General features: G+C 40.0%; 2 protein-coding genes across 2 annotated transcripts; one reads left to right on the forward strand and one right to left on the reverse strand.

Moving 5' to 3' along the window:
- The first annotated feature begins 246 nt into the window (after positions 1-246).
- Positions 247-5211, forward strand: LOC119549157 (cleavage and polyadenylation specificity factor subunit 1). Its single transcript, XM_037856943.1, has 4 exons — positions 247-1196; positions 1268-1831; positions 1899-2384; positions 2453-5211. The coding sequence occupies exons 1-4, from the start codon at positions 363-365 to the stop codon at positions 4934-4936; spliced, it is 4368 nt and encodes a 1455-aa protein (XP_037712871.1). The 5' UTR covers positions 247-362; the 3' UTR covers positions 4937-5211.
- Positions 5212-5436: 225 nt separating this feature from the next.
- LOC119549158 (protein suppressor 2 of zeste) lies at positions 5437-23029 on the reverse strand. Its single transcript, XM_037856944.1, has 4 exons — positions 22409-23029; positions 6397-7546; positions 6152-6330; positions 5437-6091 (listed from the first exon to the last, which is right to left on the reverse strand). Exons 1-4 carry the CDS (start codon positions 22649-22651, stop codon positions 5975-5977), a joined length of 1689 nt encoding a protein of 562 aa, XP_037712872.1. The 5' UTR covers positions 22652-23029; the 3' UTR covers positions 5437-5974.
- Positions 23030-24796: the final 1767 nt, after the last annotated feature.

The raw sequence follows: 24796 nt of genomic DNA on the forward strand, positions 1-24796 counted from the left end.
CATCTCATATTTTAAAAAAGGCAGCATTCTTTAAATTAAAATTATAAAGTATATCAGGGTAAAAATGCTTATATCTAGAAGTTCTTGAATTAGACTAAACTTTTATTAAGCATTTAACACAAGTATGTCGTTTCTTATCATACATAAAAAAACCCGCTAAATTAGTGGTCTTATAAAAGATAGCCAATCTGGATTTCCACTGACTAAAGAGCAGTCAAAAAAGGTGCACCACTGGCCGATAACTCTGCTCCCGCAATCGATAGTTCCGCAGCTGCTGTGTTGGGCCGGCAAATTGTTTAACTTGCTAAATTGTTTAATAATGTTTTAAATAGTTGCGACAGTGAGCAAACCAGACAACCGCAATGTTTTCCATGTGCAAGCAGACGCACGCCGCCACGGCGCTGGAGTTTTCGATAGCGTGCCGCTTCTTCAACAACCTGGAGGAGAACCTGGTGGTGGCGGGCGCCAATGTGCTGAAGGTGTACCGGGTAGCGCCCAACGTGGAGGCGGGCCAGCGGCAGAAGCTGAATCCCAGCGAGATGCGGCTGGCGCCCAAGATGCGCCTGGAGTGCCTGGCCACGTACAACCTGTACGGCAACGTGATGTCGCTGCAGTGCGTCTCCTTGGCGGGAGCCATGCGGGATGCCCTGCTGATCAGCTTCAAGGACGCCAAGTTGTCCGTGCTGCAGCATGATCCGGATACGTATGCCCTGAAGACCCTCTCGCTTCACTACTTCGAGGAGGATGACATTCGTGGCGGCTGGACGGGCCGGTACTTTGTGCCCACAGTCCGCGTGGATCCGGATTCCAGGTGCGCCGTCATGTTGGTCTACGGCAAGCGACTGGTGGTGCTGCCCTTTCGCAAGGACAACAGCCTGGACGAGATCGAGCTGGCGGATGTGAAGCCAATTAAAAAGGCTCCCACAGCCATGGTCAGCAGAACGCCCATTATGGCCTCGTATTTGATAGCACTGCGGGATCTGGACGAAAAGATCGACAATGTGCTGGACATACAGTTCCTGCACGGCTACTACGAGCCCACGCTGCTCATTCTTTACGAGCCGGTGCGCACCTGTCCGGGAAGGATTAAGGTGCGCTCGGATACCTGTGTTCTAGTGGCCATTTCGTTGAATATCCAGCAGAGAGTGCATCCGATTATATGGACGGTCAACAGTTTGCCGTTCGACTGTTTGCAGGTGGGTAGAAAATTCTAGGAATATGATTTTCTCTATAAAAATATTCTCTTAATGTGCCCTTAACTTTTCAGGTTTATCCCATTCAAAAACCCATTGGTGGCTGTCTGGTAATGACTGTCAATGCCGTGATCTATCTCAACCAGAGCGTTCCTCCATATGGTGTTAGTTTGAATAGTTCAGCCGACAACAGCACTGCGTTCCCGCTGAAGCCGCAAGATGGAGTGCGAATTAGTTTGGACTGTGCCAACTTCGCTTTCATTGATGTGGACAAGCTGGTAATCTCGCTGCGGACTGGAGATCTCTATGTGCTGACTCTGTGCGTTGACTCGATGAGGACGGTGAGGAACTTCCATTTCCACAAAGCAGCTGCTAGTGTGCTGACTAGTTGCATCTGCGTCCTGCACTCGGAATACATCTTTTTGGGATCACGTCTCGGAAATTCCCTGCTGCTGCACTTTACAGAGGAGGATCAGAGCACGGTAATTACTTTGGATGATGTAGAGCAGCAGGCGGAGCAGCAGCAACGCAATGTGCAGGAAGAGGATCAGAATGTTGAGGAGATTTTCGATGTTGACCAAATGGAAATGGTTCCCACCCAAGCCAAATCGCGTCGCATTGAGGATGAAGAACTGGAGGTAAGAAAAAGATCTAACTAGCTACCTGAAATCCAGAATTACTACAAATGTTCCCTTCTTTTTACAGGTGTACGGCTTGGGAGCTAAGGCGTCAGTTCTTCAGCTGCGCAAGTTTGTCTTTGAGGTTTGTGACAGTCTAATAAACGTGGCTCCTATCAACTATATGTGCGCCGGAGAGAGAGTAGAGTTTGAAGAGGATGGGGCCACATTGCGACCACATGCGGAATCTCTGCAGGATCTGAAGATCGAGCTGGTAGCTGCCACGGGTCATAGCAAAAACGGAGCTCTATCCGTCTTCGTGAACTGCATCAATCCGCAGATCATAACAAGCTTTGAACTAGACGGCTGCCTTGATGTGTGGACCGTGTTTGATGATGCTACCAAAAAGACCTCCCGGCATGATCAGCACGATTTCATGTTGCTTTCACAAAGGAACTCCACCTTGGTTTTGCAAACAGGACAGGAAATTAACGAGATCGAAAATACAGGTTTCACTGTTAACCAGCCGACCATATATGTCGGTAATCTTGGACAGCAGCGGTTTATTGTCCAGGTGAGTTTTAAACAGTGCTAATAAGATTTCTTGTTTATTTTTTAATTGTTGTGTTTTTTATTTACCAGGTCACCACTCGTCACGTCAGGTTACTGCAAGGAACTCGTCTGATCCAGAATGTGCCCATCGATGTGGGCTCGCCAGTGGTGCAGGTGTCAATAGCAGATCCGTATGTTTGCCTGCGGGTGCTAAATGGTCAGGTAATCACACTGGCGCTGCGAGAAACACGTGGAACTCCGCGATTGGCTATCAACAAGCACACGATCAGCAGTTCCCCCGCCGTGGTTGCCATTTCCGCTTATAAGGATTTATCAGGATTATTCACAGTCAAGGGAGATGATATCAATCTCACGGGAAGCTCAAATAGTGGATTTGGACACAGTTTTGGGGGCTACATGAAGGCGGAGCCCAACATGAAGGTGGAGGACGAAGAAGATCTGCTCTACGGCGACGCCGGAAGTGCTTTCAAGATGAATAGTATGGCGGATTTAGCCAAGCAATCCAAACAGAAGAACTCGGACTGGTGGCGACGTCTCCTAGTGCAAGCCAAGCCCAGCTATTGGTTGGTGGTTGCACGCCAGAGTGGCACATTGGAGATCTACTCCATGCCGGACATGAAGCTGGTGTATCTCGTAAACGATGTGGGCAATGGAGCCGTAGTACTCACGGACGCCATGGAATTCGTACCCATTTCGCTGACCACACAAGAGAACTCCAAGGCGGGCATTGTCCAAGCTTGTATGCCGCAGCATGCCAACTCTCCACTGCCACTGGAGTTGAGTGTCATAGGTTTGGGACTCAATGGAGAAAGACCTCTACTAATGGTGAGAACTCGAGTGGAGCTGCTCATATACCAGGTCTTCCGATATCCCAAGGGTCATCTGAAGATTCGTTTCCGCAAGCTGGAGCAACTGAATTTGTTGGACGAACAGCCGTCGCATATTGATTTGGACGAGAACGAAGAGCAGGAGGAGATAGAATCCTACCAAATGCAACCGAAGTATGTCCAAAAACTGCGACCTTTCGCCAACGTAGGAGGGCTATCTGGCATTATGGTGTGTGGAGTAAATCCCTGCTTTGTCTTCCTAACATCCCGCGGAGAACTTCGTATACATCGGCTGCTGGGAAACGGAGATGTGCGTAGCTTCGCTGCCTTTAACAATGTGAATATACCCAATGGATTCTTGTACTTTGACACCACCTACGAGCTAAAGATCTCTGTGCTGCCCAGCTACCTGAGTTACGACTCTACGTGGCCGGTGAGAAAGGTTCCACTGAGATGCACACCAAGACAACTTGTTTACCACCGCGAGAACAGGGTTTACTGTTTGATAACTCAAACGGAGGAGCCGATGACCAAGTACTATCGGTTTAATGGCGAGGATAAGGAGCTGTCAGAGGAAAGTCGTGGCGAGCGGTTTATTTACCCCATTGGATCGCAGTTTGAAATGGTTTTAATATCACCGGAAACCTGGGAGATTGTGCCAGATGCATCGATTTCATTTGAACCCTGGGAGCATGTCACCGCATTCAAGATCGTAAAATTATCATACGAAGGTACTAGATCTGGTCTCAAAGAATACCTGTGCATTGGAACTAACTTTAACTACAGTGAAGATATTACCAGCAGAGGAAATATTCATATTTATGATATCATCGAGGTGGTTCCTGAGCCCGGAAAACCCATGACCAAATTCAAGCTGAAAGAAGTCTTTAAAAAGGAGCAGAAAGGACCCGTTTCGGCCATTTCGGATGTGCTGGGCTTCCTGGTAACTGGGCTGGGACAAAAGATCTATATTTGGCAGCTACGCGATGGAGATCTCATCGGCGTGGCTTTCATAGATACAAATATCTATGTGCACCAGATTATCACCGTGAAATCACTGATTTTCATCGCAGATGTTTACAAATCTATAAGTTTGCTGCGCTTCCAGGAGGAGTATCGCACTTTGTCGCTGGCATCGCGAGATTTTAATCCTCTGGAGGTGTATGGTATTGAATTCATGGTGGACAACTCAAATCTGGGTTTCCTGGTGTCCGATGCTGAACGCAATTTAATTGTCTACATGTACCAGCCAGAGGCCAGGGAATCGCTCGGTGGCCAGAAACTGCTTCGCAAGGCAGATTATCATCTGGGACAGGTGGTGAACACCATGTTCCGCGTGCAATGCCATCAAAAGGGACTTCATCAGCGCCAACCTTTCCTCTACGAAAACAAGCACTTTGTAGTTTATGGAACCCTAGATGGAGCTCTGGGATATTGCCTGCCACTTCCCGAGAAAGTGTACAGGAGATTCCTTATGTTGCAAAACGTCCTCCTCTCTTACCAGGATCACCTATGTGGCCTGAATCCCAAGGAATATCGCACTCTTAAATCCACCAAGAAGCAGGGTATCAACCCCTCACGCTGCGTCATCGACGGAGATTTAATTTGGTCATATCGCCTAATGGCCAATTCGGAGCGCAATGAGGTGGCCAAGAAGATTGGCACGCGGACGGAGGAGATCCTGGGCGATTTGCTGGAAATCGAAAGACTGTCCAGCGTTTTCTAGACATCCTATAGCGTCAAAGATGTAAAGTTTTAGTTGGTAGTTCTATCTGTAGCTTATATTATATGTTACGAGTTTCTCAATTGTAATTCTAGTTTTGTAATCCAATCGAAGCCACAACAAAGTATTTTGTTAAGTAAACTTATAGCTTGTTATGATTTCGGCGGGCTGGATAATAATTTTGTGGTCAAGCAGTAATCTTCCCTAATATTGTAGACTTTAATTTGCCAATATTTATCAAGTTTAAATATGGTAAAAATAAAAAACAGAAAATTTAATTGGTTTTAAATTTATTTTATGATTGCAAGTACAAGGAAAACTTTATCTTTTAAAAAATGGTCAATGATTCGATCTCTAGTCTTCAATTTCTAAAGAGATTCAGTAGTCTGACCGTCCTTCTTTAGTTTTATCCCTATTTAAACACAAACTTTCCCCACTCAAGAGATCAATGTTTAAGAAATTCAAAACCTTGCCCAAAGGCAAAAAAAAAACAATTGAAGACATTGGATTGGACGCTTTGTGGTGCGTCTTGCCTGCTTCACAGCTGGAGCTGATGGCTTTCTTTATGTATTGTATAATATATATAATGTATATGTATACTAGATTATTCATTGTATAAACTAACAACATCATCAGTATCATTATCAGTTAGTTAACTCAATGTGCAACAGCCAACGACAGCCGTACACTCGTCGTACGAAGAAAATACACATTTCCAATCGAAGATCATCCGAAAAAATGAAAGAAAACTTATAGGCAATATATAATTAAAGAAATTGCAAACTGTCTGCTTAGTTGGTACTTGGTAGTTGGTAGGTGGTAGGTGGTGCGTATGTGGTTTCATATGTGGTTTATGTGGGTGGTTGGGTGTCTGTAGAAGGCGCTTCGTGTGTCCTTGTTTCGTTGAGCAACTAATTTAGTTTAGATAGCGAAAACAATCTTCAAGGCGGCTAGGCAACAGGCAAACAAACAAGTATGCGGATTACGAGCTGATATATTTATGTGTACGTAGTGGTGACTCCGAAATCCCAGCCATCCTGGCTAGCCCTCGATCTGGGATCGCAGGCGGGGACGTGGCAAGTCGCCAAACACAGCCTCGCCATGGACACTTTTGGTCAGCGCTTGGATGCTGGCCGCAATGTCGATGTTGTCCATTCCCTGATAAAGAAATCAATCGTTAGTTTCTTGTGTACTAAGGCATTTTAATGCTGATCTCACCTCTTCGCCTCCAAGCGCATAGTTATTATTGTTGGCCGCAGCAGCTCTCTCGGCCAGCGTGGCGTTGGCTATCTCGATGGGCAGACTCTTGGCGAAGTTCATCAACTGCGCCTGGCTGGGGCGTCCGCCTCTTCCTCCGCGCGTTGGTATCGAAATGGAGCTGTCCGGGTCGAGAGCATCTGCAAGTGGGGGGGAGAAATTCTGGTTACTAAATGCTATGCAAACAAGGATTTTATAGTACTCACCTTCAGCTTCGTCGGCAGCATCGTCTTCCAACAAGCCATTTTGCTGGCTCATCTGCCGGAACGAAGTGTCGTGGTGCTCCTGCATATACACCAGACTCCGCGGGTAGCTGGGCACTGGCACGGACTGAACTGGTGGTGGCGCCGGAGCATCTACATCCTCTAGGTCGAAGAGGCAGTCATCCGCATCGTCGGCGGCACTAGACTGACCCCCGCCGTTGGTGGCCAACATCTGGGTTGGTGGACCACCAGCTCCGCCGGTTGCCGATTGCTGCCGGAAGGTGGGACTGTTGCCCACGCTCATGGGCGTGGCTTCTGGGGTGGCGGGAGGTGTGTCAAAGTGCGACATCTTCCTGGCCACCGAGACACTCTGCTGCATTGGCTGCTGCTGCTGCTGCGCATGCAATTGTTGCTGCGGCTGCTGGTTCAGCGTAAGGAAGCTGGGCGGATGATTCAAGGTGGTGGTGGGCGTGGTGGGTCCACCATTCAATTCCCGCCGACTGCTGATTGTGTTCCTGCGCCTGGCAGTGGCACTCTGCGGCTGATTGGCCGCCACATCTAAGGCGGGGGGCATGGCACGGTCCAGCAGCTCCGAGGCCTGCTCGGACAACGCACGGATAAGTCTGAGTAGCAACGCACAGTCCTGATCCGACTTCTCCCGGAAACTGTTCAACAATTGGAACTGATTGCGCGTATACCGCTCGATTCGCTCGTTTGTCTCCAAAATCTCCTCCTGCAATCGCGCCTGCTGATGCGCTTGGATCATTCTCAGCCTCTGCAGCCTGGCATCTGTGGGATTCGCGGACAGCGAACCAATGCTCATATTCGATGCAGAGTTGGATATTCCACTGGTTCGGGACTGGGAGTCACTGCCTGTTTGGTCCATGATCAGCAGCTCGAAGGTCTCCGAGTAGGATTTGTTGGACTTGCGCTGGGCCAGCTCCTCGCTGCTGCTCAGCAGCGTGCAGTTGATGAGGTAGAGCGTGGGCGTGGCTCCGGCCCCCGCCGTCAGTCGCTTGGCGCACAGCACCTCCTTGCAGTTGATGCACAGGCTCAGCTGCCAGCTCTGGCCGGCGGCATCCAGGGTGAGGCCAAACAGCAGCTCCCGCTGGTTGATCAAGGCCACCGTGAGGTCTGGAATGGGTCCATAGGCCTGGAAAGTTAGGAAAAGTTAAAGATTACTGTTTGTTTGAGAAAATAATCAATCGATTCAATTATTTTAATAATTTGTTAACAATATAGGTATGTGTGACCTTAAATAATACTTTAATACATAATCTATATATAAATTCGTATTATAAATCCCTATTATAAATCCGTATTATTATAGATCCGTCTTATATAGATTTTAAACTCGAATAAATTTTATTTTTGTTTTGAAATGTCTTTTTTTAAGTATTAAATTTTCTATTTACAAAGAAGATCCTCTAACCGGCTAAAACTATACTAGTTCGTACAAGAAAATATTTCCTAGTCCTGTATGTGGTTTTTTTAGCATTTTCCCCCTACTTCATTATTACTGGATTATTTCAAGTCAACAAGTCGATAAGACCCTCCACACAGCCTGGTCAATGTCTGATAAAGGGGATTACCAATTTACCCCATTATTATCTGCAGTTCTGATCACCCCTGCAGTGGCTTTCTTCGATATTTACCCAGTCAACAACCCCGCCGCACAGTAGTTCAAGTGCAAATTTGTCAATTATGTTCATTTCGAGTGCAGCACCCGATTGTCTGAAAACTTATCGGAAAACAAGAGACCGCTGATGAACATGAAAACAACAAACAATTAGTGCAATGGGAAAATGATGTTGGGGGGCACCAAACACTGCTTGAATTATTCAGGGTATCATGGAGAACAAACACAAGATCATGTGATGGGCAAACAAGTTTCCGATATCAAACAATCAATTGAAATAGTCTGTTTTGAAATGGCAAAATGGTGACCCCAAAAACGAGAAAGAAACAACTGCAAATAAAATACGAATATAAACAAATGTTCATGATCAAAATTCTGCTCCAAAAGTTACCTCACACAGCTGTATACTATAAAAAACTAAACCCAACCCCCCTCTTTAATTTATACAGATAAATTCCCCCATTTGTGCAGAATAATTCCGGCATGTTTGGGATCGTAGCACGTGTTTGCCGACTGACACAGGAGAGGAGAACACTTTTTATAGACGTGCTCGGTTAAATTTGACACTCGCGTCCAACACAATCAAGCAATATTCATATAACCCGGACAATAAACCACCCAAGGGGGGAGGGGTGAGGGGGCGGGACACTGGACACTGGACACAAGTGCACAGACAACCATTCGCACACGTATATACACAGAATTAAATTGAATTAACGTACGAAATGCAAACGTCAACAGAAATCAAATGACAATGTTGCCCGTCAGCTAAGCGCTTCAATAGCTCCTGGATTGTATAGCATCGTTTTCCATATAACCGTCATCATAATTGTCAGGTGGGCAGAGGAAAAACAAATATATCATCTTGGAGATGAGGATCTAATATCATTTTGGATATGCGGTCCATTCATATTATGTCCAATTAACTATGTCTTTATTATAAATAACGATTTTTGCTTCGTGAGAATTTAATGATATTTGCTTATAAATGTATCTTAAGAGTTTAATGCACAAAATTTATTCATTAAATATAATTATAATATATATGTCATAATTATGATTGTTTGCAGAATGGTTGTATCTAACCACAGTTTCAAGGTGCAGTTATAAGAGAACATTTTACAGTACTATTTTGAAAGTAATAATACTATAAAAAGAATTATATCTTGAAAAATAATCAAGAATATTATATATATTCATATATTATATTGTTTTATAAAAAAAGCTCTTTGTTGTTCTGACCAAAAATGAAATTATTTCCCCAATTTCTCCCACGCTTCTACTTATAAGTAACAAATATTAAACTAAACTTGGCAAGGAAATCAATTTCCGGGTTTTCAAAACTGCAGCTGCATTCGTTCGTCTTCTTTTAAAAATTGTTTTCGCTTCCATTTTGGACAATAACAAGTTGCGGTCACACCCACTCAAAAAATATTGTTTTCAATGCAAATTCCCAACTTGTTTACACCCAGTGCGGTAATATCTAATCAGCCTCAGGCAGTCGGCGACAATAATTATATGAATGAAACAAAAAAGGCAGTAAAATGTGACACAGCAAATGCATTGTTGTCAAGTGTTTTGGCATTCATTTGTTATTATTGCTGCCAAACGCATAAACATATTTATGGGCTCAGGCCTATTTGCTCGGTTTAAAATTGCAGTTTTATGGCTGTTTTCGTAACCACAAGACTCGACTGACTTGTTGTTCTTGCTGCTAATTTGCTTCGCTGTATACCCTCTAGTTGGGTTTTTTGGGGGAATGTTCGATCGAAGAGCAGATAAGATAGGTGGTGATAGAGGAAAGATTACATTTGTCACAGCGATTTTTAATTTTAGATTTATGATTTTATCTGTCGAGAGCGGGTAATTAAGATTAGGACATTTTTCCATACATTGACATATTGGGTTATATTGTAAATAATCAGAAATATCTAGGTTTTGTATCTTGTATTTAACTATGTTTTCTTATATTAACACAGAGGGAAATATTCATGTTTATTGTTCTTAAATTGAGAACATTTGTTCTTAAAAACCGTGTAAGTACATTTTGGTATCTATGTTCTCAATATTGGAACGAAATGGTGAGTTAAATTGTGTTTATTTAATAACTTTATGATAAGTATACACTACTGACTGGACCAATAGTTTATTTGTTGAGTTATACTTGGTTCGAGCAAAATTAGATCATTTTCAACTTCAAAAATGTCGTTCTATTTTTAAGAACATTTTTAACTCAAATGTGAACGTCAGAATTTTCTCTGTGTAAGTAAGGTTCTTTAAAACTAATCTCTTAACAAAAATGGTTTCTTAGACTATACACTTTCCTGCCTTATCGCTAAGATTCCAGGGTATCAAAGTTATCGGTCATTGCTGATCCCCGTCATTCATTCTTAATTTTTTAACGTTATTTTCAATTTTTATGGCCCGACTGGCTAAGCTTAAAGTGGGTGTTTTTGTTTACTCGGTTGTTTTGGCCCCGACCGCCTGACCTTATCAGTTGGGTTGTAAAATCTTGTGAGCCCTGCTTAAGTCCCATCACATCCATCCATCCATCCTGGATACTTTCCCGCCCAACAATTTGTAAGAACTTGCACACATCCCTCGCCATTCGCAATCTGCCAAATGTCAATGACTCTTCTCAGTGACTTTCAGACTGCAATGACAACAATTGAAGGCAATAGCCGTCGTCGTCACTTCATTGGGTTGGTTGCTTAATTAACGTAACTGGCTGTTCGAATTATCGGTTCTTGCTTAATTGAAATTAAATGTCTGTGCGCGCTGTCCTGCTAATTATGTTGTGGCGCCACCTAGCGTCCGGAACCAGTGGCAGTTAGCTAATTAAATAACCGTTTACGTTCGACTTTGACGTATGACCGTTTGTTTTATGGCCCAGAGCCCCGGCATTTGATTAATTGTAATCGCCTCTTGTGGCCGAAAGCAAAAGCAAAAAAAAAAGTAAACCACGTAAATAATAATAAATAAAACATGGCGTGTTCTTGTTGGGGGAGCTTCTGAAAGAGATGGGAATTGGCTGGCAGAATGAGAGGCAAAATCGCCAGAGGAAACGCGCCGAGGAGCACGTAATTCAGCCGCACACGCTCTTCGCATATCGGAAATCAATATAAATCGTTTTAATTGAAATGCGACATTTAAATAATGTATGCAATCTAGACGGAATCAATTGCAGTTGTGCCAACTGTCGAAATCGTTGTCAAAATGTCAACGGATCTCTTAATATGCATGGGGGTGTATCTATAAAAAAACAACTTAAATACAAATTAAATTATTTTAATATTTTGCCTTACTTTTTCTTTATGTAAAGTAATCTCAAACGGATCTGTTTACCTGACTCGTTTGTAAACAAATATAAATCGTATGGAACCGCATAATTTGGCCATAAAGACGACCATAACTTGAGAGTTATGTTCTGGCAATCTTGGCCAGGAAATAGAAGTGCAATATTATGGACCTCTCAAGTGCCTCGGCTGTTTAGTTATGCTGTAAAATTAATAACGACGGCTGTTAAAGCTTTTTGCTATCATCAAAACTGTTGCGCACTTGAACTGCCTCTGCCTGTCTGTTTCTATTTGATTTTTTCATTTTCATTTAGATTTTCTGTCTGGGCCGCAGGCTAAAAACAATTGAAATTCATATCAGAATGAGAGTGTCTGGCAATGCAGATCCCCACCAGCCGGCTTATGCAACCAGAACGATTCCCATAAAACAAGCAACTTTGCGCCAGAATGTACATATGTAATAATTTTTCGCATTTTGCACATTGCTGCATAATTAATTTGTTGTTGTTCGAGGCGATTGTGTAGTGTAATTGATTGCCCGGCATTAATTAAGCTCGTGGCTCGACACTCGATGTTTCTAATGGGTCTACTTAGGGTCTGCTGTCAACCTCCCCCGGGGGTCCCTACTTTCCCCTATCATTTTCTACTTGGTTTTCATTTTGCATATCGAATCGCTTTGCTGTTGACTTGGTGAAAAACAAACAAACACATTAAGCTGTGTCCAAAGGTAAAAGTGAGCTGTTGATGACACATAAAAGAAAATATTTTCGCTTTTTAATCGCCCTGATACAGTTGTACGTGCACATGTAAATGCAGATATGATAAACAAATAGTTTGTATCTTAAACCTTTTAAAATGTTTATTTAATTTTTCTTATCTTGAGTGTGAATTCATTAAGATAATACTTATCATGTTATCTTTTTTTAGGGGATTGTAATTCTGATATCATAGTCAAAACTTATATTAAATATTATTCTTTCTAAATTATTAAAAATTATCACTAAAGCCTACAAAACGTGTTCATACACAGGGGAAATGTCAGCGAGGGGGCATTAACCTGTTGCAAGTGTTGGCACCTTCGATAATTGCCCATCAATCAGGCCATCAATCATCCGTGGCTGGCACACCTTTTGGCCAAAAAGAAAAATAGAATCATTCGCCCGATTGACGCATTTTCCTTTGTTTTGTTTTCCATTTCTAATTCTATTTTCATTGGATTTTACTTTTTTTATAGCTTCGAGATAACTTGCCTTGTTTCGTATCATCGGCAGAAACCGAAACTGAGCCAAAAGAAAATAAGTTGTAAACAAATCAACTGGCAAAAGAAACTACGAAAATAATCTTTTATAGGTTTGGATCCCATTCCCCCCCCCCCCCCCCCCCCCCAAAAAAAAAAAGAGGAGGGATTGCGCGAAGAGGGGTTCGCTCTGGGGTGCGACTGGGTTTGCCTCGATGCTCACGAATAATACAATATAATACCCTCTTCCTCTTCGGTTCTTTTTTAGTTTTGCCTCTTTTTTTTTGGATTGGATTGTTTTTTGTTGTCGAAAAAAGCAAACACATTTCGTTCAGATACGTCGCCGTCGTTGGCCATTATCATAAACAACTTTAGACAGCTGGGGACACACGCGCGTGCGGGGCGTTTTCGCTCTTCGGATTACGAATTGCCAATTTGTATTGCTCGGGCTCTTTTCGAAAAATTTCCACTACCATTTGGCGGGTTTACGGGTCCATCTAGGGCTTTTGTTTTGCTCTTGCTTTCTTCGGGTTCGGGTTCGGGTTCGTTTGGGCCGTCTATGTGAGTCACTTAGGGCCTAAGTCTGATTTAATCACCCATAAAAGTGTCTTTGGGTCACTTGTTGGTCGAAACTTGTTTTTCCAGACACCAAACGGTCTTAGTAATAGGGTTCGGTCCATGTTTCTTGATTGGTATTAATTGTTTTTTTAATTTATAGGGCGTTATGAAGAAATACATTTTGTTAAAGAGTCTTTGGATTGGTATTAATAGCTTGTCATTTGAATATTGTTGGTTAAGTTATGTATAACAGTTTAAATAAGTTAACTGGATGTTAGATAGGATCAGTAGGGTGCTATAAAATTTGTTTTTCTTTTATTTAGTATGTTTTAAATTTTTGGAATACTTCAAACTACGACCTCTATAATTATAATTACCAATATTTCTTTATTACATTTATTTTACTACCTTAAAGTTAAATATTACACGCTCAAATCCATTTAAGCAATTTTGTTATTATAAGCTCTATAATTAAGAAGAATGATGGTTTTGTAAAAGCTTCAATATAATTGATTATCTCGTTTGTCTCTCTAAATATTTAGTCAACACGTGTTACAAAATTAATTGCTCTCATGTTAACTTTCTAAACCAATTTAAGCTTATTGTTTTTTAGCCCTTTCCTTCTTCCCTTCTTCGTACTACTCCAATAAAATGTTGCCTTATCTACAAAGAACTTAAAAAGAGGAAAAATAATAAAAAAAAGCGTATCATTCAATGTCGTTTGAAAACAAAATCTGATAAGGCCCTAGACCCAAAACATCGCGTATAGTCTCGCCAGCCAATGTACCACGAATAATACCGGCCCCTACCCTCTGTACCCCCTTTCCCCACAACATATATAGTGCAATCGGGTCTAGAAAGAGAGACAGAGAGAGAAAGCTCTGGGAAACGTGCACACGTGTGCTCCCGCCGACAGATTAAGCGTTTATTTAATAGGAATGTGCTTAAAAGAGTCGCAGCTCAGTTCCCTACACCAAGAAAAAAATATACCTATAATTTCCCAACAATTTGGAGCTTTTTAAAATGAATTTTAACAACTAGACATTATAATAGTGTGCCCATATCCTCGACCTATGCTAATTCCAAAAAAAATAACGGTTTATAAGGCCTTCGCGTTTTTAGTACAACCAATTTGTTCAAGTATTTGAATTTTACAAAATTAAATAATTTTTCTCAGTGTTTAACAGTAAATTAGGCGCAACAGTGTTTGCCTACCGGCGGTGCTTAACAGACTTTGAAAGGAGTGAGCAGCTGAGAGGGGTAGATACGGGTAGATAGAGAAGACTGGGGGCTACGAGGTGTGCCAGCGTTATCTAAAAACTTTGACAAACAAATTTTCGTTGCCGTGGGTTTTGTTTGCTCAGCCCACAGCCGGCTACAACTCAAATTTAATAAACAAACAGCAAAGATGGCGGAATTCTCGGGCCTGCCCAACGTCTGCTGTTAATTGTTAGTTTACTCGCTTTATACACACGCTCACACCGGTCCTATAAATATTAATATAAATACACATATATGGCCATATACATTCCTACTAGAATAATGAGATCATCTGTGGCGGTCCCAAAACGCGACCTGCGCCTATTTTCGTAGCTACCGAATTATAGAGTTGTGATAAGAGCTGATTATTTGTGCAAAGGGGCTATTTATAGCTCTTCCTGGGGTAAAAATTACAAGACAACAGAGTGGTGATAAGACGGAATTTCAAACACTTGGGGAAAAAAGAATGTTTTTCAGAGCTAAGATTAAAGTTTTGGACTGAAGAATATTTTGGTTCTAGACTTTAAAATTCTTGTAAATGAATGAGTCTTTCAAGGGTCCCAAAAAAAAAAACCAAAGTTTTTCTGTAAAATAAATTAATTTAAAGTTGGTATCTAAATGTCATAAACCTAATTTGTTAAACGTATTCACAAAACTTGATTTTTTCTTTGTACACTTTTTCACTTTTCATTCCTATTTGCGTATCAAATTAAGACGTTTTCCGTCCTCTTGTTTCGTGTTTATCCAAAGCAAACAAATCTCTGGCACATTTGACACAGTTTTCAGTATTTATTTATTTCTCGTCTGGCAATACTATTATTTTTTTTATTTTGGCTGCATTGTGTTGTGCCTCAGAGCAAATATTTATGCCAAGCCATCATAATTGGGGGGAAGCGAAGAAGCTAACCCCTCACCAGAAAAATCACGCACGGTAAACGTGAATGACCGAAAATCAGAGAATCAACCCCCACCCAGAAAATCCCACCCCTTTTGGCTTTCTTCATCCCTCGTGCACACGCAAAATAAATTATTCGCGTTTAGATATTTTGAAAATTGCCCGCTAGCCAAGAAGAGGTGATTTCGCTTTATTTTTAGCAGGCGCGCGGTTTCTCAATTCAAGAATTTATAGTTTTGTTTACACAAGAGTGTCGAATTGTGTGCGCATTTGGGCGGTACTTACAAGGCCCGTGGAAAAGGTTAAGAGTTTACGAGCGAGCAAGAGGCTCGTTAAATTGGTCCAAAGTTTGATTCGGGTCAGTAGTGGTGAAGCCCAAGTGTGGGCTTTATTACAGTACATGACTTTCAAGGTTATATTTGTTAAAGATTAACATTGGTTTTCAATTAACCGACACGCGCGCTGTTAGCAGTGGGGTATACATATATGTATAAGTATATAGGGTTAAAGGGGTGGCCGGGCGCTGATTGACCAGAGTCCCTCTTCTGGGACTCTGAAATTCTGACCTTGCGATAAAATAATTGCAATCTCCTGCTGGGGTTTGATAAGTTGCTTTTTGAAATGCCAGTAATTGAAATAAGTTGGGGTGTTGAAAATATATATATTCTTTAGATATGCGTTAAAACTAAAGTAAATGAATCCATAAAGTCTTGAAATAAAGTTTAAGTCGCCTTTTTATAAAAGGCATATTTTATAAGAGTTGATTTGGTATACAATAATTCAGTTTTGAATATTTGATAATATCTTAGTACACATCATGTTTTTATATAAGAGTTGATTTGGTATAAAGTTTGAACAATTTTAAAATATCTTAGCAATCATCACATTTATTTTAATACCTTTAACTCATTCCTTTAAAAATATTTTGTCAAGTTGCTGAATCATTTTTTGTTCTCTGGGACTATCTCGCAAGGTGAAAATAAAACGATAAGAAATTCTTTTTATAAACAAATACAAATCATTCCAGACCAAAAAAAGTTTAAATGATCATTCATTTTAAAGACCAATTTCATCACCTTTGTTTACTTGCTCGCCAGCCCTAGACAGCAAATAAGCTTCCCTCGCCTGATTTGCGATAAAATAATGATTCTCCTTCCCTTCGAGGGCCCACTTATCATTCCACTTACTATTATTGTTACACAAACCCATACAAACTTCCTCGATTCACAGACTTTACATTTGATAATGGCTATTTTTAGAGTCCACAAACGTTGTCACTGCAGCCGCTCCTCCTTACATATGTACTTATTCTCCCCCCATAAAAGTATAACTTATAACTGATTGATAACTCGTGCTTGGGATTTGCTTCTGTTGATATTTGTTTTGCGGAATCGGTGGATTGGAAAAGGGTTTTTGTTTCATAACGCGATTAACTGGGCTAAAAATAGACATGGGCATATTAGTATATTAGCATATGAATGCAGCTTGTCAGCTTTTGTTTAAGCTGTATTCGTCAAACTTGTTTTTTGCCCCATTGAAAGATCGTCGCAGTTTTGTATCTTTTCAATTAGCCGATTTCCACAAGTGCGACAGAACTTTGGCGAAAGGGCCGCGGAAAGCGAGTTTAACTGATTAAAGGCTCTAATCATAAATAAATAATTTCCAAAGGCAAAATTAGAGGCAGACATCGATTGACGACAGCCCGACTGCCAGCGATCGGTTTTTTATATATAATATATGGAAGAGTATCAGACGGTATATCAGTATTTGTGTCGCAGCGTTTTTACCGTTTGATAACCTAGAAAGGAAGCCTAGGTGTGAGTGTGGATGTGTGTGGGGCGATGGACAAACGTAAATTGATAAGGGGCGTGCGTACAATCACAACATAGTTTTTATTTTAACTGCCGGTTTAGGAGGCAGTGACAAACAAACTGAAAGAAACTAAACCATCCACTTTCCATAAAACCCTCGAAAGACGTTATTCGGTAAAATCAGTTTATGAAACGAGTATTACCTATAGAAATAATTCACTACTACATATCATATCATATGTTATTAATGATTGTACAAAATTCCATGACTATTATTTTTTAACTGCCGGTTTAGGAGGCAGTGACAAACAAACTGAAAGATGCTATACCATCCACTTTACTTAAAAACCCTGAAAGACTTTATTCGGTAAAATCAGATTATGAAACGAATTTTAGCTATAAAATAAATCATTACTAAATATCATATCATATGTTATTAATGATTGTACAATATTCCATGACTATTATATTTTAACTGCCGGTTTAGGAGGCAGTGACAAACAAACTGAAAGATAGTATACCATCCTTAAAACCCCGAAAAACGTTATTCGGTAATATCTTATTAAGAAACGAGTATAAGCTATTCAATAATTCATTACTACATATCATATCATATGTTATTAATGATTGTACAAAATTCCATGACTATTATAGCAGAATCATTAGGTTCTCAAACAATATTATAATTATCAACAGATGTCGAAAATTCAGTGCGTTTTAACTTGAAATACTCAATTGTCAGTCTTTTCAATTTGCGTTACACAAATCATTAGGAAGTTCGAGTTGACATAGCCATAGCCTTGTAATATAACACATCTCTTTCCATATGTCGTCCAGCGATTCAACAAATTTGATGCATAAATTCATAATTTAAACATGTCGGGGCCTACGCAGTTGAGAGCTTTTATGGGTTTGGTGGTGATGGTGCTCCGACTGTCAACTGGCCCATCAAATGGGCCCGAAAAAACCATTCGCCAGCCATCACTATATGCCTTAGTGACCCCCTACCCGGCTTTGAATGTATGTTTGTATATACATATTGTCCTCACGGGTGTCTTTTGTGTGCCTACACATAGCAAAAAAAAAATCATCAGTTTGTACTAACTATTATTATTAACTACTTTTAACTTAAGGAGTTTTTTTTTAAATGAAAAAAATTCAAAATTTAAAAATTACGGAAAAATACAGCATCTATACCTTTAACTCAAATTGTTTTATCATTATTTTATTTAATCATTTTATAAAAACACCCAATACTTTTAAGATTTAGAAACAAAAGAAACCACACTGCTTTTATAAAGATTTTGTACTAACTATTATTATTAACTACTATTAACTTCAGGAGTTTTTTTTAATGATAAAAGTATCAATTCAAAAATCGAAATTTTTAAAAGTACGGAAAAATACAGCATTTTTATCTTTAACTCAAATTGTTTTAATTCTCATTACCACAGCTTTAAATGATATTCATTTTATAAAAATACCCAATACTTTTAAGATTAGAAACAAAAGCAACCTCATTGCTTTTATAAGGATTGTTTCTATAGTAATCTGGCAATATGGCACTGATATCGTTCGATTTTTTTCCGAGTGAGGGTCTTGAAGTAACTCCCCCTCTTTTTGCGCCCAGTGGGCCTTTTTGGGGACCCCTTTCTTCCTCTTCCCGGACCACTCCATCGACTTTACGGCGGTCCAGTACCCGGCCGGCCGCATTTGGAAATCTCGAAAACTTGTTTATCCAATACACACACACATACACACACTCAAAAAAAAATATACTGCCAAGAGATGGGGGAAAAAATTATAAACAAGTTTTTTGTTTTGTATTTCGGCTTGCCTGTTGTTGTTCTTCCTCTTCTTCTGCCTCCCCGTCTTTGCCCTCGTCCCGCCCACCTCCCACCGCCCCCTCCTCGACCGCTCTTTGTGCTTTTTACTTCTTGCTTGTATTTTGTCGCTGGTTTCGTAATTTATTCTAAAAGCGTTCCGTTTTGGCTCTATATAGAGAATAAATACATACATATATATACACGAGCTTGCATACGAATTTATAAATATACAAACATACAAATGTATGTACAATGTATGTACATTGTACATACATACAAGTGGGATGTGACGCGTGTTTGAATAAAAGTTATACCCTGAGTGTTACCGAATTACGCTCATCAGTTGTGAGATACTTTTGGGTGCAAATTTTATAAGTTAGTTATAAGTTAGTTATTTGCATTGATTGTTTAGTCAGAAACATGCAACTCAGACGTGCGAAAATTACTCTTATAATAATTCCAAGTTTTATCTTAACGAATTTTATCTTGTTTGCAAGCAAAATTTTTTGGGAACATGTTTTTTAAGTTCTTCAATACAGAACACCATTTAATTTTTGTTAAAAATTCTTATGTGATTTAATTTTAAAACAAAGAGTATTTGTGCTTCGGTCTAATGCACATTTTCTGGTTTTCTTCAGGTTTTTTGTTTTGTTTTGAGCTTTGAATTATTCAAAATAACACTTTTGGTCTATTTGTCCGTATTGTTGTTGCTGTACGCCTCAGCGCTTTTGAAGTGGGTGCAACACAAAGCAAAAAAAAAAAAGAATAATAGGCGCTATGGCTACATCGGACGATCTCCAAACCGCAAAAACAAAAACTAACAAGACGTTTGTAGTTTTATTGGACAATTCAATTTTGCATTACAACAAACACGGCTCTCGAGTTTCAAGCTTGCGGTGCAGCCACTGATGTGTAATTACAGCGATAACCCATTGTTTAAAATAAACACAGTAGTCCCACTTTCATATTATAACTAATAAATTTAATAGTTTAGATATATATAATTTTCAGTAGAGGGTATTCGGAAATTATTAAAGTACAAATTTAATATGATTTTATAGAACAAATTTGTAAGTAATTTAATATTATTGAAAATAGGATGTTAAAAATCAGGCTTTGGGAAAGGAAATTTCGAATTATGGATGTTGCACTGTAAAAACTCAGCAATTACATTTGGGAGGGAGGGGGTACCTCTCTTAAGCCTCCGCCCACCCACTGCATGTCAAACCTCGGCTTAGCCGCTCCAGTGGCTGTCAAAATGTGACAAGTGTCGTGGTCGAAGGAGGGGATAAAACGGAGATGGAGATGGAGAGAAAGAAAAGGGGATATAGAGATTTAACCTTGAAAAGTGTGGACAAGACAGGCGGCGATGACGCAGAGATTCTGTTTTTCGGATTTGGTCGAGGTAGAACCAGAAACGAAAGATGGAAAAATACAGTACAATTAATAATAACCATTACACGCAGAAAAAGACAGGTGAGAGATCCTCGAACGAAAATTCTTATGGGAAGAGTTCAAGGTATTATTTGCTTGCAAATGTCAACTTCTTACGAACCAGTTTACATTTTTAATTAATACACTTAAATATGATTTGATTTTATGCACATAATTTTGTTATAAATATAATAAAAAGCCAGTATTAACCATTCCATTTAAAGTCAAACAATAGTTCCTAATGGATTTTTTTATAAACTAGTAAGTGATCAAATAACCGAACAAAGAGTTTCTCATGGAAACTCCTAACGAAATTACCGAAAAAATATTTATTTAATAATTATTCACCAAAACAAACAAAAAAGTATATCAAAGTAATAACATGGTAATGGTAAAATTTACCACTTGTTTATTTATTTTTAAAAATGTACATATACATACATGGGAAAAAATATTCCCGGTGGTAAAATAAATAATAACCGAGAAAGTATGGAACCTTTTAACAATGACTAATAAAAAGCCGTTGCGGTGGTCTATAAATGCTACGTATACCTTTGATGAATTCAGTAAATATACAAGTTGTTTATTAAATATGGCGATTTGGTAAAAGGGAAGGTGGGTAGCTCCTACAAATCTAAATGAAACATTTAGGTGAGAATTTTAAAAATTTTTCGGTTGGTAATGGTACGCTAAATAGGTAATTACAAAACAAAACCCGAAAATGCATGCCTTTAATTATCCAGAAACACACAACTTCCGAATTCCAAAAGTAAAAATTACGACCCATGAACCGACTTTGCTTAACCCCTGAATGCCCGGTAATGCCAACCCCTTTGCGACTTTGTGACGTTTTTGGGGAAGCGAAAAAACTGAAAACTCAGAACGAAATTATGCAAATTACTTACAACTGAGGGCGTGACAAATGAAAAGCAAAAGCGCATAAATCATAAAAAACGCGAATAAAACCGGGGAAAAAGTAAGGCGAGTGGAACAGAAGCTGACGCAGGAAACTAAAAATACCGGCGATCAGGTTGGCAAAGAGAATACCGAAAAAGAACAGGGTGTTCCTGTGTGAAAAGGAGGAGCGGATGATGAAAACAGGTGCGGGCGGGGGAGGGGGGATGGCCGAAGGAGCGGAAGAGAGATGCGAGTTGCACTTGGGCAGGCCGAAAATAAACCAGAAAATGTGAGGATTGCTCACGATTTTCCCATGAGCGAATGGATGACCCTATTTATTCTTTCCCTTCTATATCCCCTATCTCCCTATCCCTACATCCCTCTATAGACCATTCCATTCCATTCAATTTCCATTCCCATTCCCTATTCCAGGTCTATGTTTGTTTTGTGTGTGTGAGAATAGGCGACACAGGCAGAAACGGCGAAAAGCAAAAGCCATAGGCCGGCACACAAAGCATAAAGAACGATAATAAACACACACATACCCTACGCAACAATGCAAACACAGTGAACTTTGCTTAAAAACAACTCTGCCTATATCAAACTAAATATGTATAAAAGTTATTAAGAAAATATAATATTTTCAAAATGTTTTATATTTTCGTTTATCCAACTTATTTTGCGTTTTAAAAAAACAGACTTGCAAGTTTTTACTGGGGGATAAAAAAAAAAGTGATACGATTTCTTGAAACAAATTTGTTCGAATAAATTCTTAAAATTAAGTTCTTTATTCATTCAGTCATTTGGTTTTTAAGCTAGCACAAGATTATTACTTCAATGGATAAACACTTAAGATGTTTAAGATAACATTATAAGTTTTTGACTTTGTTCGTTTTTTAACTTTTTTCCCCTCCACTTCTTTAATTCGTATTACCACTGTACTCCCTGGAAGCGTGCGAAAGAGCGCGCACTAGAGGCCCAGCATAGGCCTTTTGCCCATTGTTGTTGCTTTTTATGCTGCGCCGTTTTTGCTTTTGCCTTTGCTCTTACCCCCCAATCAATACATGCTCCATCACGCTCTCGCACATTGGGCGATAACCGGGTGACTAACTTCTTACTACAATGTAGCAACTATATAGTATAGTATGATTATGAGACTTACGTGCTTGAAGAAGTCCATGAACTGGCTGTAGAAGACAAAGTCCCGCGGATATTTCTGCTGGAACACCTGCGACAGCAAAGTGGAGAGCGGGACCTCGCCAACGGGCGTTCCGCTCGCTCCAGGATAACCGTTAGCCAGGCCGGTACCGCCCACACCGCCCACAACAGCGCCGTTGCTACTGTTGCTGCGCTGCAATTTCGAAGTCGAGGCAACGAAATTCGAGCATTTGCACGAGATCAACATGATTTTGTTATTGCCGGTCGGTGATAACGGTTATTGATGCTGCTGCCTTTTCGTTCTCTCCTTCTGTATTCCTTCTTTCTTGCTCCTTCTCACTGCACAAGGAAAACACTTTGCTTCTTCGTCTCTTCCTCTTCCTTATTTATATTTCCACAAGCGCTAAACCACAACAACAACAGCGAGTCCTTTAATTAACGCGTCGTTTTCCCGCTTTATTTTCTTATAAATTTCGAAATGTTTTTAGAAACCCTTCGAGTCACAAGTCGAAGAGCATTTGCGGGTCTTTTTTAGATTTCACGAGTTTTATTCTTGCGACCGAAAACAATCGAACATACACCATACACCCACAACCGTTCAATTTTTTTTTCGACTGCGCTGTTAGAGGTGGAGGAACATCGAAACATCGGTGTAAGGCATCGGTAATCGATGTTTGGCACGCGAACATCGATGTTTTCCATCTCTCTCTTTTCCGGCGGCTGCTTCTCGCTCACGCTCTCTCTTTTCGGACAATTACGGTTGCCTACGTTTGCTTACGTTTGCTTACGTTCAAACTCAAAAATGCTACGTTGTGCTGAGCACGGCGTTTGAAAATAAGGAAACGTAAGCAACCTTAAGCAACCGTAAGTGTCAGTACAAAAGGGAAATGGCAACAACGTAGTGCGGAGTAACATCGGTGTCATCGATGCTTTTAAGCTCTAGCAAGATTTAAATTTTCTCGCTATTTGGGGATCAAATCGAAAAATCTAAAATGCGAAATTGCTTAGAAAAAAATATCCTACGATATAGGTAGGTTTGGAGCACATCCGAGGCCTATTAATGTTTCAAAAATGCATTTGAAAATGCATTTGCTAACATTGCTGTTAGAAAATAGCTAGAATTTAACATTTGATTGCGCCAAAGTGGCGAAAAGTTGAAACTGATTGTAACGAAAGCGACACTGTGGCCGAAAGGAGAAGCGCCTGTGTAGACACAATGTAGATACAATGTAATGTAGTGTTTTACTAGCATACTTTTGTGAGAATACTATTCGTAATTTTTATAGCATTATAAAAAAAACAAGTCGTCATTATATTTATACACACAAACAAATTTGGACCAATCTAGATAGTTTAAAACGTATGTATTTGTTTTTGCTTTGCTTGCTATTTAATATTTAAGCAACTATTCACATAACTACATTTACGTGATGTTCGTATTTTGTTATAGCAATAGTAAATAGTTGATTCACACTTAAATAGTTATTCTGACGTTAAATCCTTCTGATGCAACAACAACTTATCGAATATTCTTCAATGTGTTGTTGCTGTTATAATTCCCAACAGGGAATTAAGTCTTCAACATATGTACTTCTACAGCAGCTGGAAGTCACCTTTAAAATGTGAAATTGAAAATAACTCTTTTTATTACCTTGCTACAGTGAAGTGTCTATGAAATTAATTAAACTTTGTCAATTCTAAGGTATATTTTGATAATAAATACAGTTCACCAACTACATTTTATGGAAACTATGAAAATAGTTGGGTTTTGTTCATTCTACCCTTTTTTATAGTTGCGTAACCATTTTTTAAATGTAGTAACCCTAACGTTTACATATTTCGTAAAAGTATCTATTTGATGGGTACAATTGACTCTTCGATGGCTGGGACCGTTTTACTATTATGTTGGTTAATTTTAGCAATCGAATTGGTGTCTAGATCCGGGACACTGGAATCTGAAATAAATAAGGACATTACAATTTTTTATATAACTTACTTTTGTAATTGCCAGTACAAGTAAAATAAAAAACTTAACAAAATAGTGAAATTAGAGAGTGATCTTAACGCAGGTAACTTTAAAATCTCTTCGCCTGTTGTGAATGTCTCCCGAGATGCAGTGAGTACGGAACTTTCATCCCGACAATTTGCACCTGCAGCGCTTGATTAAATTCCGGCTTTTTGCCGCCTCCAAAAGGGTCATCAAAAATGCATGTAACAGGCAGAAAGAACCCTATCCCCTTGTCCGACTCTAAGGCGAGAAATCATAAAGTTGGCCACGTGCCACGTGCTGCTTCTTCTTCTTATGCAAAGGCCGGGTCAACTTCTCTAACCCCCACTCCACGGTAGTTTTCGGTTTGCTTGGGTATAAATTATGCGCGACTCGGGCGTTCGC

This window comes from Drosophila subpulchrella, chromosome 2R (genome assembly GCF_014743375.2).
Source record: "Drosophila subpulchrella strain 33 F10 #4 breed RU33 chromosome 2R, RU_Dsub_v1.1 Primary Assembly, whole genome shotgun sequence".
NCBI classification, from domain to species: Eukaryota; Metazoa; Arthropoda; class Insecta; order Diptera; family Drosophilidae; genus Drosophila; species Drosophila subpulchrella.